Source organism: Sturnus vulgaris, chromosome 3 (genome assembly GCF_052056855.1).
Source record: "Sturnus vulgaris isolate bStuVul1 chromosome 3, bStuVul1.hap1, whole genome shotgun sequence".
Taxonomy (NCBI): domain Eukaryota; kingdom Metazoa; phylum Chordata; class Aves; order Passeriformes; family Sturnidae; genus Sturnus; species Sturnus vulgaris.
In genome coordinates, this window is record NC_142245.1 from 35646763 (window position 1) to 35663652 (window position 16890).

A 16890-nucleotide genomic window follows, 5' to 3' on the forward strand; every position below is an offset into this window, starting at 1 on the left:
AATGCCTTTTGCACGCTGAGTGCCCTTAAGGCCGAGCACTGCGGCAGGGAGAGGGCTGGCGGTGGGCACGGAGGAATGCTCGCACCGGGAAGCAAAGCTATCCTTGTGGAACTGCTGTAGTGGAGTATCGTGACAGGCTATGACAGGCCTAGGACTACGCCAGTCTTAAGATGTGCCATGGGAGCTTTAGATTGAATACTACGAAGAATTTCTTCACAGAAAGGGTGGTTAAATATTGGAATGGGAAGTGGTGGAGTCACCATCCCGGGAGGTGTTTAAAGGAAAGCCTGGACGTGGCACTCAGTGCTATGGCCTGGTTGACATGGTGGTCTTTGCTCATAGGCTGGACTCTGAGTCTGTGATGCTCACCACCCGTGGGAGCCCTTTCCTTGGCCTCTCGCAGGCCGCGGGCAGATACGGGCAGAAGTGCGGGGAGGCAGCAGCCATGACCTCTACAACCCGGCCTGCCGCCGGCTGGGGAGGAGCGAGGGAAGGGCGCGCTGTGCCGCACATCCCGCGGGGTGGGGACGGGCCCGGAGCCGCCGCCGGCTCCCGGCGGGCGCCGCTTCCGCCACGTGTCCCGCCGGGCCCGCTCGTTGCCGCGGCGACGGGAACCTCTCCCGCCCCTTCCGGCCTCGCATGGCGCCGTCTCTTCCGCTGCGGGGAGTAATATGGTGAGTAGCTCCTGCTGGGGGCAAGGAGGGAACGGGGAAGGAAAGTCGTGCGCCGAGCACGGGGTGAGGAGGCTGCTGGAAGTGCCCGTTCCTTCGGCGGGGCGGCGGCGCCGCGGGGCGCCCGGGCTGGCGCGGCCCATAACGGGCCCGGGGCCCGGGGCAGCGCGGGGCGTCGCTGCCCGTGCCGTGTTTCCTGCTCGGGGCTCTCCGCCCGCCTCTCGAGCGCAGCCCCCGGCGGGTGCCGGGGCCGTGGGGAGCTCCTGTGCCCGAGTTGCCTCTCGAACGGGGTGGCCGGGCTGCTGTCTGAGCCTCGGAGTTCTTCAGCGGCACATCGGCCAGGGAGCTGGGACTCGCCGCAGGACAAGCAGGTTATAGTGCGCTTGCTCCCCGGTGTCGGGCTGTCACTCTGTGGGTCGCTTCTCAAAGACGAAAACCCGTTCTTTTGGGAACGACCGCCGCGTGTGCGTGTTCATCTGGGCGGCGAAACGTTCCCTTGTCACGCTGAGCACCGCTGGAGTGCCGTGGGTACGGATAACAGGTGCTGTCACCTGTTGGAGCAGACCGTGCCGCTCGCTGCACAAGCACGGCTTGTGGGGCTCTTCTAGCGCCTCGGGGCTGAGGTGTGGGGCAGCCGCCCTGCCAGCACCGGGCTCTCGGCAGCACTGTAGGATCGAGGGATGCCTCAGTGCCGGGGTGCAACACATGCTGAGCTGCTGCAGCTCGCTTCCAGGGGTGGGCTGCGTGGGTTTGCACGAGGTGCACGGAATGCTGTGGCATAGAATTCCCAGCTCTGATTCACGGCATCCTCTGTGGACAGGGAGGTGTGGCTGGGCGATGGACACAGCGCCAGCAGTGTGGGAAAGCAATGGGTGCACAGGCGACAAGGAGGGATAGGAAGATGTGAAGGGTCTGGGGGAAGGGGGAGCCATGAAAGGAGCGGCCGAGGTCACTTGGTCTGATCAGCCTGGGGAAGAGGAGAATAAGGACAGACCTCACTGCAGTTACGCCTTCCTTGTTAGGGGAAGAGGAGGGGCAGGCACTGATCTCTGCTCTGTGTGACAGTGACAGGACCCGAGGGAAAGACCTGAAGCTGTGTCAGTGTGGGTTTAGGTTGGATATTAGGGAAAGGTTCTTCACCTAGAGAGTGGCTGGGCACTGGAACAGCTCCCCAGGGAAGTGGTCACAGCACCAGCCTGACAGAGCTCAAGAAGAGCTTGGACAATGCTCTCAGGCACATGGTGTGACTCTTGGGGTGTCCTCTGCAGGCCAGGAGTTGGATTCAATGATTTTTGTGGATCTCTTCCAACTCAGGCTAGTCTATGATTCTTTGTGATTCTGTAACACAATAGCTTTCACAAGCAAGCTGTCCACTGCCTGTTAGAAAAGCTTTCCAAGGTGTTCTGGCATCCTGCATGTGTCTTAAGAATTAAAAATCACGTAATGATTTGCTAGTAAAGAAGAGAGTGCCAGTGTTTTGTCACAGATGAGCTAAACTTGGAATCTGTAGTAGTGCTTTAATTCATGCCACACTTGTATTTCTCAGATAATATGAAATGCAGCTGTGTTGACAAAATGTCTGAAAGTTAATTCAATGTATTTTGGTGAAGAGCCCGTTAGTATGTCTTTTTGCCTTCTACTGGCAGCTAAGGTGTGATAGCTTAAAATCAAGCCTTATTTAATCCGGCCCTAAACTGCTGCAGATGGCAGACCATCCATTACAAGTCCACAAATTTCTATTGCAATTCAGAAGGGCTTTTCATGTGGAAAGCTTACTGCTTTGTGGGGAGAGCAGAACGGAGGACAACCATCTAGACGTTTGGTCCCTCTGAGGAAAGGGAGACAAGTGCCATGGCAGATGAATTTCTCTGGCAATCTGCTCCTTGTCACACTTGCAGGAGAGCCATGCAGCACCCCTTTAGGTTAAATCAGAGGCAGGACTGTTGGTGTGTCTCGTTTTGTTGCTGGCCTTGTGTCCACCACAACATCAGTATTGTTTTTACTTCTGTGGTGGATTCTCCTTTATAGATCTATAAACAATGTTTTCCTGTTTAATGAATCCATTGCCTTTGGGTGGGAAGTGTGCTTTGATGAAGAAAAATATTTGTGTGTTCAGACTGTCTTATAGTAGTTTCATCTAAACAAAAGTTAAGTTCCGCTCTTTAAATGATATTTCAGTGTCTTTTTCAGTAAACCTGAGTTATAGATTATGTCTAAATGAAGCTTGATTCTAAGTCATTTGTCATTTTCTAATATAATAACCATGCGACATAGTTACCAAAATATTGTTGAGTTTAAAGTTTGTGATATTTCTGGTTAACAAAAAATTCACCTGAGTCTTTGATATAATTGTGAAAATAGATCATAAATGAAGATTTTCTTTTTGCTAATATAAATTATGGTTTTAATAAAGTTTTTAATAAAACTTTTTTTTTTTTTTTAAAGGGGACAATACACCTGTTCCGCAAATCACAGAGATCGTTGGTTGGAAAGTTAACACATGAATTTAGGTTGGTTGCAGCAGACAGAAGGGTAAGTATTGCTTAAAAAAACCTCATAATTACAATAAAAATACATTAGCTGTAGTAAGTTAAAATATACTACTAACTTAAGTCTGTTATGAAACCTTTTCTTTGAATTTTCTAGCTGTGCTTAAAAAGAATACATATATATCTTTGAAACTGTATTGCTTCTGTGCATTGTCCCTGTGAATTAGTGTTCTCCAGAATTATAGCTGGTGGGTTCAGTACAACTGTAAACTGAATGTGTTCAGATGCTTTGGGGTTCAAAGTTTCAGCACAAAAAAGGGAACCCACTAATATAAAGTTGCACAAGTTGGTCTTCCAAAGTCAGATGCTGTGTGCTGTAGTAAAATGCAAATGTTATAGATGGCTGGGGTTTTTTTAGACCAAAAAGGCATTTTAAGCATGGTGGCATTCATAAATGAGTTTTAAAATAATCTGCAAAGTTTAAAATAGAGTAATGGCTTGCTGTTCTGAAATGAGTGATGAATTTTTGGGTGGGAGGAGAAGCCAGTTCTGTTTGCATGACCAAGTACTGTAATACTGTTTTTTAAGACCAGATAGTTATATTTCCGTCTTGCAAATTTTGGAAAGTTTAAAATACGTATTTATTCTCATCAACAGTCCTGGAAGATTTTACTGTTTGGTGCTATAAATTTAATATGTATTGGCTTCCTGCTCATGTGGTGCAGCTCTACAAACAGCATAGGTAGGTGGCTCTTGTGTAACTACAACAAACTACCATGTGTTTCTTAGCTTGTGAAGTTCCAGCTGACTGAAAAAACCAAATCCAGTACTTAATGGGAGTTAGGGGTTTGCACAACCAGGTTCAGATGGTGCTTCCTTTTGATTTGCCACATTAAGCTTAGAAGCATTTTTCACAGACAGGTTTGGATGGGTGAAACTGTCAAAATTTGCAGTTTTTCAGTCCTGCTGGTCATTTGCGTCCTGCAGTAGCTTCTTCATCTTTAAGACTGAAAACTAGTAGTAGACTTTTTGAGTTACTCGTCCTCAAACCTGTTCCGTGTATAAGTAGCACCAGTGACGTGCAGAGACCCTCACTTGCAGTTGAATGAGGATGTTTGTAGCATGGAAAAGGCTTAAGGCTTCTTTGTTTCCAAGGAATGTTCAGCAGTAACCAAAATACTGGAGTGTTTCCAGCACCTCTGTAGGTGCCACTGCAAAGCACAGCACTCTGAGGGCTGCTGTGGGGAAATTAAGTCCAGATCAGCCAGACCCAATGCAGGTTTCTGTGCCTTCTGCTTTTGGATAGGGGCTTCAATGTCCTTCCTGTCTCCTATACTGAGAATAGAATGCGTTTTTAAATTTTGATGCAGGTTTTCTTGCACTTTCAGGATAGGTTAGAGATGCAAAACAAGTAAAGCATTCAGTTGAACCTACTTTTCACTGCAGTAATGCACATAAGAAAGATCTTTTACTTTGGTAAGTGATGTGTTTCTGGAAGATCTCCTGACTTTCCAGTACTTAAATTCCTAGTTACAACTTAGTCACAAATGTGATACCTTTTGTATCTGGGCTTTATTACGTGTTTTAGTCGAATTAGGATTGCCATAATCAACCTGCTTATGCCATTAAATATATTGGTGTCTTTAGAATAACCGGGACTTGGTCTATCAGCAGTTTATGTAGATAGAAGATTGAAAAGAGCTGCACAGAAGGGATTTATAGTAGGATAGGCATTTTGCATTGAAAATTAAGTATTAAGTTTTAATATTTATGTTTCTTTACAGCTTTAACTGCTTACACATATTTGACAATCTTTGACCTTTTCAGGTGAGTTTTTTTTCCCATTTTGTCTTACTCTTAATTTTTTCTGTGTGTTTCTATACATTTAAAATTTAGTTACAGGTTCAAAGACATGTAGCTTAGTCATCAGTATAGAAACAGTAACTGGTTTAAATATAGCTTAAATGAGTATATAATTGCACACAATAAACATGTTGTAAAAGCCACCATAGCTATATTGAGAGTGACTAGTAACTGACCAGTTCACTCAGGGATTTCTCCGTGCAGATGTGTGACAACATGAAGCAATACAGCACAAAACTGTTGTCTGGTTGTTCTCTCAGAACATTTTCCTAATGCCATAGTCACTGATTGTGAAGTAACACTCAGTTTTAACATCAGGAAACAAGAAGCATGTAATTCTATTTCAAAAACATTTCACAAGCTGGATGCCAAGCATTCTGCACATAAGTTCATTACATGTTTTCAGTATTTTTCTTGTTTTCTAACAAAATTATATTAAAACAACTTTTAGTATGATAGTTCTGAACACTTTTGGTAATATTGATAATTGAAATATATCAATAGTCAGAAATATATTCAGTTCTTATCTAAGACACAGAATGGTAGCAGTGGTTGGGAAATGAAATGTATATATTTTTTAAATGTTAGCCTACATTATCTTCCTTGCTATCCCACTATCTTATAAAAGGTATGGATCAGTTTTCTGAGTCACATGTATGTCTACTACATACTATAACTTACCTGACTTATAGTAAAACATTCATAAATAACAACAGCAAACATGCAGAAACAAAAATGACTTGTTGGGATAGGCATAAAAAAATTTGATCTATGACTGCATTAGAATTAAGATTTAACTTTAATGAATCTTGTATTTCTCGTAGAATTTTCTATCTACTGAATTTTTCTTGTCTTGACTCAAAATACCTTTTTCACTTTGGGGGAACTGGGGAATTGTTGATGTTGTAGTTTCCATTTGTATAGATTTTTTTTTTTTCTTTTAGTTTTAGAAGAAGGTAGAACACTCCTGGCACTCCTATATAAGGTTAATTAGGGGTTGGACTAGAACATTTTTCAAACTCACAGCAATCTTTTTCAAGAGTTTTGACTTGCTGTGAGGGAGAACAATGCTCAGTAATTCTGCTGCAAAAATCAATTTCTGCTTCTTTTAATTTTGTCATTTTCCTGGCTATATAAAAAGTCTTACTGAGAATATGAATTTATGGCTTTGTATATGAACAGTGTTACTTCCTGTGCTTTTATTCTACACAGTTGAGAATCAAGTTGTGAGGATGTGATTGTTCATCAGTTGTAGGGATGAGTTCTTGGTCCAGTCTGATTTAACATTGCTATTAATTACAAAAGGGCTGCATGAAAGCACAGATAGCACTGAATCCATGTGGATTCCAGTTGAAAAAATTGTTCAATAGAGAAAAAATTGTTCAAAGGAGGAAAAATAGGTAAAGGAAGCCGTACTCATTTTTGAAACATTCTGACTACTACCGTGGAGATTCCAAAATAATTGGAATTCTAGATGGTCGGTAGGAGAAAAATTTGGACAGAATATAACAAGAGAGACCTGTGGCTGTCAGTGACTGGCCAGTTAGATTAGAGCTCGTGTAGGTAATGCAGCCAAAGAAAGTTAATCTGTTTTGGCTGTATACATAGAGTAACTACACTGTGAAAAAGAAAGGCAACACTTGGTGTGGCCTCAGACTAATTCTGAATGAGTACCAAATCTAACTCATGGTATATCTCTAAAAGATGACTTTATTGGAGAGATTTCTTTGCTCTTTCTTTCACTCTTCTATCTTTCTTATCAGCTTCCTTCCCATTTAAACAGCCTTTCTCAGGTTCCAGTATTTCTAGGCAAGTTCAGAAAGCACATGAGGAGCACTTAGAACATCACTGTGACAGTGATGGAGGTTGAGTTCAGGGCAAGATGTGGCTGTATTTGTTTGTTAGAGTTCTGGTGGCTCAAGTGTATATTTGTAGATGAGGTTTGTAAAGGCTGCTGTTATTTATCACAGACTATTTCTCCCTCTTTTTTCAGTTTGGTAACATGTCTAATAAGCTACTGGGTAATGATGAAGAAACCCAGCCCAGTCTATTCATTTGGGTAAGTACAATAACAAGGTGTAGTGTTTGATAATTCAACATTTCATACCTTCCTCATTGTCAGTGCTTTGGATCCCCAAACAGCCATCAGTAATACTCTGTATGTGAAAGAGCCTAAAATGAGGAGGGCCAAGACTTATTGTAAAGAACAATTGCAGAGTAGGGGACAGACAGGAAGAAGAATGAAGAAATGCTTAATTTAAAGTGTTTCTGATGAGTGGAGTATTAAAAGAAACTGAAAATAATGCCTATTCCATAAAACTTCCATTTCCTTCCCATTTGTCTGCTGTTGAATGAATTGGAAAGAGTAGGTGTTTCCTGCTGGTTCTTGCACAGAAAAGATTTTGTTGGATGCATTGTTCAGTGTTCAGTGTTTCTAAACTTAATTCTCAAATTTCAGGTTTGAAAGGTTTGAAGTTCTAGCTGTATTTGCATCTACAGTTCTGGCACAGCTTGGTGCTCTTTTTATACTGAAAGAAAGGTAGGGTTATGTTCTGTTTTCTTTAATTTTTTAACATATGAGGATAATATAGTCCAGATCAACCAAAAGCCCATACATTCCATGAGTGCTGTATGTAGAGAGATACTTTAGAAAAAACTTAAAAGATTTAAAAAAATATTGCTAAACCTTACTGCTTGCCTACATTTAGTACACTACATGTAGGCTTTAGATGTAAAGATGGGAATTGATAAATGTACTTAAAAAGGTTTCTAGGGAAAGATTTAATGGTTTTAAGAATGCTTTTTCCAAAAGGTTGCATAATTAATTTAATGCATTTCCTTATGCATCTTGACCTTTTAAAGTTTATTAACAAACATAACTTTTTTGGTTTTACTTCTGTTACTTTTTGAAGTCAAAGCAGCTTCATAGTATATCAAGGATCTGAATGTTTAAAGCATCAAGTGTTCCACTCCCTCAAAGTTTTCTCAAGTATTAATTTGCCGTACCGTCTATGCTTGGCAGCATTTGTATTTTGGGAGGTCAGTGGAGAACAGTATTTTAGTTTTTAAAGATGATGCTATTGTTAACATCTGGAATTTAAAACTGCAGCAGTGTACCTTCCCTTTTTTTATTCAAGTGCTCTCTTTTCTGTCTAAAGGGCTGTATTTGTACTATATGGTTAATGTATTGAACTGACAGTCCACTGGAATGAATCACCCTCTGTCAAAACCTCCAAGTGTTCCAACATCAATTTTATGAAATTCCACAAACTTAGCAGGTTTTTCTGTTACAGCTGAAGCTTATTTGTTAACTCACTGATGGGTGAAAAAAGATCTGTATCTCCACCACAGGATCCAATGTCTATTTTATTTGACCTTGCTTAGTGTGAGGCTGTAAGTCAGGAATTTCAGCCTTAGTTTGTTGTGGTCACCAACACGGGTGGTGGTGCCAGTAGAAATTTTTTTTTGCATATTCATTTACAAGGATATTTTTATCATGTAGGCAGCATTCGTGGTCACTAGCACATATGTGGCACGGTTTGGAAATATTTGGGAAATCTAAATCACATCTGCTTCAATTCAGTGTTAAATGATTTTATTGCTTATAAAAGTTGCTGTGTTTATTTAAGCAATCCATTTTTTTGCAGTACTGTATCTATCAGTTTTTATTTATGAATGGCAGCTAATGCTAATAACTGTAAAAACATGCTTTAGGTATCAAGGCTTTACTGTATGAATATAACTAAAATTTTTAATTATTCTTGTAGTGCGGAGCGGTTTCTGGAACAGCCTGAGATACACACGTAAGAAATTATTTTGACATGTAAAATGCGTTATTGTCCTTTTATGTTTCTAATTCTTACCTAGCATATATTAGTTATGCAAGTATTTTCAGTACCAGATTGCTTTTGGTGCCTTAGCATTTGTTTCAAACCATGTGCAAGGTATCCTGCAAACCATTCTTTTCAAGGTACACTTGAAATTTAATGCTCGTGTTCTCTCAAACAGTGATCTAACTATATATTGCTGCTTTTCCTAGTTCAGTTCCTTTTGTTTCTTGTGGCCTCATGGAAGGCCTGGTGTGTGGGGAGGAAGGATGCTGTGGTCAACAGGGAACTGAAAGTTTTACAAAGAGGGTTCAGACTGTAAAGAACATGGGGAAAGGAAAAGAAGGTGTTATGGGGGAAAGGAATGGGATGTAAGTTCTAGAAGAAGGGTGTATATGACATAATTCCATAGAAAGCTAAGCTTCTTAGCTGTGCTGCTGAGGGGACAATGTTTTCTTATCTTCAAAGGGCAAATACATATGGATGTGCATATATGCAGTTAGCTAAGAGCTGTTACTCAGCATTACGAGCATTATGTGATAACGATAACGTACGAAGTTCAGTGATCTCCTATAACCCTTATGGTCATAAACCACTGCTGGTTATTAAGAGTTATACTAGTTTATCCTACTTGTTTTCAGCCTCAGTGAAGGAAACCAAGCCAAGTATTTTGATACTGTTTTTGGTAGTTGCAGCTTAATGTCATGCTCTGTGATGATGGGAAATTAAGACACCCTTTTCCCCCTCCCTAGGGGACGACTGCTGGTTGGTACTTTCGTGGCTCTCTTTTTCAACTTATTTACAATGCTTTCCATTAAGAATAAGCCTTTTGCTTATGTCTCTGAAGGTATGTGATAAATTAGACTGTAACAAGAATTGAGAAAAAAATGTTAACATTCATATTTTTATCAAGGTATAACTTGTCTGGTAACTTTTGTGACTAGTGGGTGTATATTAAAAATAAGTTAATGCAATAGTTCTTTTAAAAGCTCTGTTACCTTTTTTTACCCTTTTTCATGTGAAATAGGTTTGCAGTCATTTCAGCAATTGTAAATTGTCCTAATTGTCTTGTAAATTGTCCATAGTTATAAATATCTATTATACACTATATTATATAAAAGATAATGGTTATAACCTGCAATTATATTTGTATTTAATCACTTCAGATTATTATGAGAGATGGATGTTGTACTTGCTGTCTGGAAAAGACAGATTTTTGGCTTTTTTCAAGTGCCAGGATATCTGTTGAGATATATTTACTCATTCAAGTGTATATATTGGATTCTTCCCTTAAAATAAAATGTAGGTGTACTTTAAAATGTAGTAACTTCAAAATCGTACTTAAGATTGTGCTAACTTTATTACCTTCTTTCTTTTGCAGCTGCCAGCACAAGTTGGCTTCAGGAACATGTTGCAGATCTTAGTAGAAGGTAAAGCTTTATACTGTTTTTCAAAATCATTAGCTTCTGGAAGGCAGTGTTGGTTTTGTGTGTATAATAACAATTTGGAGAGGCATTGAAGCATAAACTTGTCTTAGAGCTTTTAAAATAGCTTTACCTACTGTAGCTCTCCTGTATGAACTCTGGAGCAGCCATTGTCTCCCATATTTCCCAGATACATCAATTTTACAGAAATACATCTTTCTAGGTATCTTTTCTTTGGAATATATGTGTTCAGTACATTGTATGTAATTCTCTTTGGATGAGAATAGGAAAACTAGCATTATCCTTTACATGCTTGAACTGCATTTCACAACATCCATTACTGAGATATTTTGTAATAATTTATGTTTATTTACTTTGGGCTGGACAAATGATTCAGATGGTTGAGTTTAAATGTGGTACATGAAACAGATTACTCAGCCATAGCTATGGAAACTCCTCACCTGTCCAGCAGGAAACTGCAAAGTCCGTGTCCTCCAGGGATATAAGCAGTGTTTATAATTCATCTTGTCTGTTAACTGTTTTGCTTATGTTGGATATCTGAATGCAGATTGTTTGCAAATAGTTTTGTCAGATGTCAGGGAAGTTTATTTTAATCCATCCATGTTCTTCCAACTGTCTGTCAGTATCTAAAGCAAAATGTTAAACCAAGTTGTAAAACATGTTAAGTATGCTTCAAAACCCATCTGTTTCTGCATCTTGTGATCTTTTTTACCGTTAAGGAAAGCAGAGAATGCTGACTTGATAACAGAAGAATTGATTTTGTATGGCTATAAGATGTTACATCATCAGAACCAAAATCTGTGAAATAGTTTTGGAAGACTAATAATTAGGTTGCCCAAGTTTTATTGTAAAAAAAAAATAAAAAATAAAAAGGTGGATACCAATCACAGACAGTAGCACAGCATTCCTCTTATCAGTGTAGAAACACAGTTTTAAGGGGAAAGACACTGAGGGATAACTTGAAAGGGTCCCAGATCAAGAGTAATGTAATTTCTACTGGGTTTTGAGATAGCTGTATACATACTAATTCTTTTTTTTTTTCATATTGGCTTAACTACATACAGGTTATTTCAGATGTATTATGTGAAGCAATGCTGATTAAAAAATATCTGCACTTGTATATAATTATGTTGATTAAAATTCTTAAAGAAGCAGGCATGATGTCTAAACATAAGTTGACTTTAACCATAGCAACAAAACATTTCATGTTGTCTTTGCCTTGAAATGCTCCAGGACATGACATGCACTTAAATTCACTGGGAAGTACAGAAACTCTTTTCTCTCTTCATACTCCCATTGACAGGAAATAGCTATAAATAAATACTTTCCCCAGCATTCCCTCATGCATTTTTTTGGTCTCCTCTTATTCAACTAGCTGGTCTTCTTTCTTCTTTCAGACTCCATGAATTAGTTTGCTTTGGCTTTAGGACACTCCTGCACACCAAGGTGGCAGATGAAGACTGATGATATGCTAATCTCTCACTGCCTTTAATAATGCAATGGTTGCATTACATAATGTCTCTGTGTAATACCAATATTGAACCCATGGAGCACTTGTGTTGCAGACAGCTGATACAGCTATATCATAAAGATGTGTTCCCAGAAAAAAACACTTGATTAATTTTTGCTGACAGCAGCCTTTGAGCAGAATTAGTGGGACTTTTACAGTACTCATCATATGCTGTGACAGCAAGGTGTGTTAGAAGTCAAATGCTAAATAATGGGTATAGTTTTCGAATTTCAAAGTAACGATGAAGCTCTGGCTGACAACTGCTTTTTCTGTTTTGTTGCAGTATTTGTGGAATCATCCCAGGATTGAGTAGCATCTTTCTGCCACGGATGAACCCTTTTGTCTTGATTGATATTGCTGGAGCTCTGGCTCTTTGCATTACATATATGCTCATTGAAATCAAGTATGTGCAGTTGTTGTTTTAAAACAGTAGCTCTTTCTGTATCCAGTCTGTGGGAAAATAGGTTTTTTACATGAAGGGGATGATCTGATCTAGAGCTGCATTTTGTATGGATGGCATTGCAACTCTTGTCAATGCATCTGTCTATTATCCAAGATGAGTGAGAGTTCAAATGAGATTAGTATGTGTGAAATTCTGTAAATGTATATAATTTAGAAGAATGAAAAAAGAATCATAAGTAAGTTGTTCTGCCTTTCAAAAACGTAAATATTAGTGTTTCTTTAAATTTGCTCTTTCTTCCTAGCAATTATTTTGCTGTGGACACAGCCTCTGCTATAGCAATTGCTTTGATGACATTTGGTACCATGTATCCCATGAGTGTCTACAGTGGGAAAGTACTACTCCAGGTAAGGCAGTCTCCCAAATCAACAGATTTTGTGGTTTTTGTTTTGTTAAATGGCCTCATTAAAAAAAAAAAACAAAAACAAAAAAAAAACCCCAAAAAACAAACAAACCCTTGAAATCTGTTTTAAGCTTGCAAATAGGAAGTGTTCCCATGGGAATTTGTGATATGCTACAAGAATGTTAAAGGTTGTGCAAATATGCATCACAAAGTCATAAGAATTTAATGAAAATGCCATTGGTCTCTTGTGTGGGTAGACCAGACTTAAAGGCTCTCTTACTTGAGCAGGGACAGTTAATCTTTATTATAACTTGTATTTTCTTTTCTTCTTCTTTTTGAAGACAACCCCACCTCATGTGATTGGCCAGTTAGATAAACTTCTTAGAGAGGTAAGTCAGTGTATAATACATAGCACAGTGTGTACAGCTAATAAGCATTCAGGAATGTGAAGAATTTTTCTGACTAGTCCAAGAAGTTGCTAAAATTATTTTCTAAATATTTTTTTTAGCTGGATGTAGAAAATATCAATCTTGCTTTCCAAGATGAATAGTGTCATTTAGGTATCTGGAACAAATCTATTTAAGTAGTGCAGGCTGGTTTTATTTAAATTTGAGCTACTATTAAAGTGGTTTACAAATGTAAGTTGAAGGAGGAAAAGGAGTACTGGCAGCTGTTGAATTGCAGCATATCAAGTTGAGAACATACTGCAATTTGGCAGCAAGAGTTACTTGAAATACGTTCCTTAAAATGTTTTTGATGGATTTGGATGTTTAAGGGTAGGAAAAGTGTGTTAGATAAGCGTTAGTGACATTAACAGACATCATCTGTTCTGTGTATGGAGCTTTTATTTCACTACTGAAAATTATTTGTTATTCAATTATGTATAAAAGTATGCTTCTAAAGGGATTTGAAACTTATAATTTATTTTCATATTTGTGGATGTTTGGGTAAAATTAGGTTTCAACTTTGGATGGCGTGTTGGAAGTTCGAAATGAGCATTTCTGGACATTAGGTTTTGGCACTTTGGTAAGTTATGTCTTTATTATCTTTCTAGCCTTTGAAAAAAAAGTTGTCAGATACTACTTTAATTTTTTACTTTACATAAAGTAAGATATTTCTTCTGAAATATTAATTATAAAAAATTTGATGGAGTCAAATAAGTACTCAGTCCTTGTGCTTTATTGTAAAACTTCTCTTCCCCAGTCCTTTACAATTTTTTAAGCTTTGTTGTTGGTTAATGATATTAATGTATACTGCAGCTGGCTTAAAGCATGCATTTTTGCAACTGGAATTTCTTTCATATTTTGGAGTGAAGAAAATTACAAACAATAGGAAAAACATTTTTCAAAATTATGTGTTAGTGTAAATTGTTTAGGAAGAGAGAAATAACTGTAACCCTTCAAGCACCAAAGGTCTACAGTAGACAGTACAATCATATGTTTTCAGCATTTCTAGGGCAGAAGGTAGACCAAAATAACTACAATTGTGTACCAGTAATTCTGTAAGCTGAAAGAGATGAAAAGGTATTTTTTGTGATACAGAATGATCACACAGAACTTGGTTATTCCTAAGTTAATGGAGGTATTTCGTGACAGCTGGAAAATTAAGACTCTTAGAATATTTCTTTACTGATTTTTTCCAGTATGCTACCATTCTTAAAACAACAAAAAAGGCAGCAGTACTCTCTTTCTGATGTAAAAATAGCTTTCAGTTTACTTTTCTGCCACTTACGCCTAAATTTGTACTTTGTTCTTTTGAGCCATTTTTCTCCCCCAGTTGTTGCCTTTCTTGCCAGCACATTTTGTATTGTGTAGTTTGGTTTTAACACTCACTTTTCCTGAATGATAATCTTGATAAGTTCATAAGAGAGCAAAATATTAGGAAAGATCAGAATATATCCTGTAATAAGATTCTTAATTTAGTCAGTAGTTTCCACTGCAAAATGTCTTTGTGCAATTCTCTTCTGGATAATTTACCTCTTCTTGGATGCATGTGGGGAATCTTTATTGGAATAACAATTGACAGCCAGCTTGTTTTTATCACTTTTTAGGCTGGATCAGTCCATGTCCGAATTCGGAGAGATGCAAATGAACAAATGGTACTTGCCCATGTCACTAACAGATTATACACCTTGGTCTCTACCTTGACTGTTCAGATTTTCAAAGATGACTGGATCAGACCTACCTTATCATCTGTGCCTATTGCAAACAATATTCTGAACCTTTCGGATCATCACATTATTCCAATGCCATCTTTGAAAGCTGCTGACAATTTGAACCCTGTTACCTCCACTCCAGCTAAGCCCAGCAGCCCACCACCAGAATTTGCTTTTAACACACCAGGCAAAAATGTGAGTCCAGTTATCCTTTTAAACACTCAGACAAAGCCCTATGGATTGGGCTTCAATCATGGATCTGCACCCTACAGCAGTGTACTCAATCAAGGACTTGGAATTCCAGGAGTGGGAGCAGCTCAAGGATTCAGAACTGGTGTTGCAAATGTCCCAAGCAGATATGGAACAAACGCACGTGGTCAACCCCGACCATAATAAACACCATTATTTATTATACTTAAGGGTATTGACTTAATTCTTTTATTACCCAATTTTTATAAACATTTGGAATGTCAAATCATTCTAAATGGCTGGGAACAAGTGCATTGTTCATATTCATGAAGTGGTTAAATAGCAGTTTTTTCCTTCGCATCAGCAGTAGCCTGTGTAATGCCACAGATATTTTGCAGACTTACAATACTTTTCAAGTAGTTTTTATAGGGTTTCTATTTCTACTCATCTTTTTTATTCACTCTTCTTCATTTATCCAAGAATGTATTGAGATGCAGCACAACTCCATAAGAGAATAAAATTGTCACCAAGTAGCGTTTTTTTTTCTAGCGAGAATTACTGGATGCTGAATAGCTGAGAGAATAGAAAATGGCAGAAATGCAAGTCCAAATTTCCAGACATGTTTGATTGTTGTATTAAGCCATGTTTGGGCCAAGTCACAATTAGTTTTTGGTTGCAAAAATCCGTCAATATTCATGCTGTCACCATCGTGGCATCTGGCATTTCAGATTGTAATTGATTTTGTGAGACTGTGTTTTTACATTTTTATTGATGCTTTTATAGAAATTCAGATGGTTCAGCAACCATTTTCTAGTTGTAAGTATTCCATACTCATCTCTGATATTTCTTACTTTTTGGTTTAACTGCAAAATTATTTAGCAATATACTGGGAAATAAAATACTTAAAACTTAAGATTAAGCACCTCTTTTTTACAATTAACCCTATTTAGGATACAGAACAGATGGCTATTGTTTCTGAAGCCAGTATTTCATTTTTGACTACGGAGAGTATGCTGTGATTTGATTGTGACTTTGTATTTTCCTCTTTGTATTTTTGGTAGTTCCAGGGGGAAAAGTAATTTATTTATATTCCTGGTTTATATCCAGAGTACAGGTCAGTGATCGCTGAGAGTTCACAGTGACTGCAGGAGTGCTTAACCTTTGGGGCACACTTGGAATGAGACCACTTAACTTGTCTCTGCATTTGCAGTACTGTCCTAATGTACATTGAGGTGTCTGCATTTCTTCAGGGCCTTTCTCAGAGAGCTCTTCTCATTGCTGTCTTTTCCTTCTCTGCTCTGACAACAGGGAAAGGCCCTTTAGAAATACTTTAACTTTTTTTTTCTGTTGCCCTGTGCAGTATCTATGTTACTGTTGCTCCTCTGCACATTCTTCTGCATCTCTTGGCCGTCTAGGAATGGGTTGCCCATTCCTGTTGTTCCACTTGCAACTCAGGGTGCTATATATTGGCTTCCACCTTCATCTGTGTGCTAAGTCAGTCTCTCCACTTCGGTGAGGTGGTTACATGGAGCTGTAGTATCTCAGGGATTCCAAAGATACTATGTTACCAGACAATAATTGCTTTGATGAAGAAATCTTTCTCATGCAAGTGGAGAAAGCAACCTTAATTTGAATTTTAAAGATCCATGGCCTCTTCACTGGCTGAGGATTTCTTTTTCTGTGTAAGAACGCTGCGTTCCTTCTTTTTCCTTTTTTTTTCCCCCCTCCATGACCTGTGTTTCTTGAACGAGTGCTTGGAGGAGGGAGTCAGTCTTGCAAAAGCAAGGTGACATTCTGCATGATGGAGATGCAACTTTTGGGGATGTTTTAGGCTGAGGGTAGTGTCCAGACTGCCACTGGGACGCTGTCCATGTCAGCTACAAGTAAGGAATCTGGTTCTGTACTTGATTTGCAGCAAGATGAAAATTTCCTTGCTCT

At 38.9% G+C, this 16890-nt stretch overlaps 1 protein-coding gene across 2 annotated transcripts; it reads left to right on the top strand.

Moving 5' to 3' along the window:
• The first annotated feature begins 579 nt into the window (after positions 1 to 579).
• Positions 580 to 15865, top strand: SLC30A6 (solute carrier family 30 member 6). Of its 2 annotated transcripts, XM_014889860.2 has the most exons (14): positions 580 to 674; positions 3117 to 3203; positions 3818 to 3902; positions 4945 to 4987; positions 7017 to 7082; positions 7482 to 7562; positions 8791 to 8826; positions 9603 to 9697; positions 10232 to 10280; positions 12089 to 12208; positions 12510 to 12612; positions 12950 to 12997; positions 13566 to 13634; positions 14659 to 15865. In XM_014889860.2, exons 1-14 carry the CDS (start codon positions 672 to 674, stop codon positions 15154 to 15156), a joined length of 1383 nt encoding a protein of 460 aa, XP_014745346.1. In that variant the 5' UTR covers positions 580 to 671; the 3' UTR covers positions 15157 to 15865. The 2 variants fall into 2 exon arrangements, with proteins under 2 accessions (XP_014745346.1, XP_088017473.1); XM_088161347.1 differs by lacking the exons at positions 580 to 674; positions 3117 to 3203; positions 3818 to 3902; ... (2 more) ...; positions 7482 to 7562; positions 8791 to 8826 and having other exon boundaries at positions 9587 to 9615.
• The last annotated feature ends 1025 nt before the right edge of the window (positions 15866 to 16890 follow it).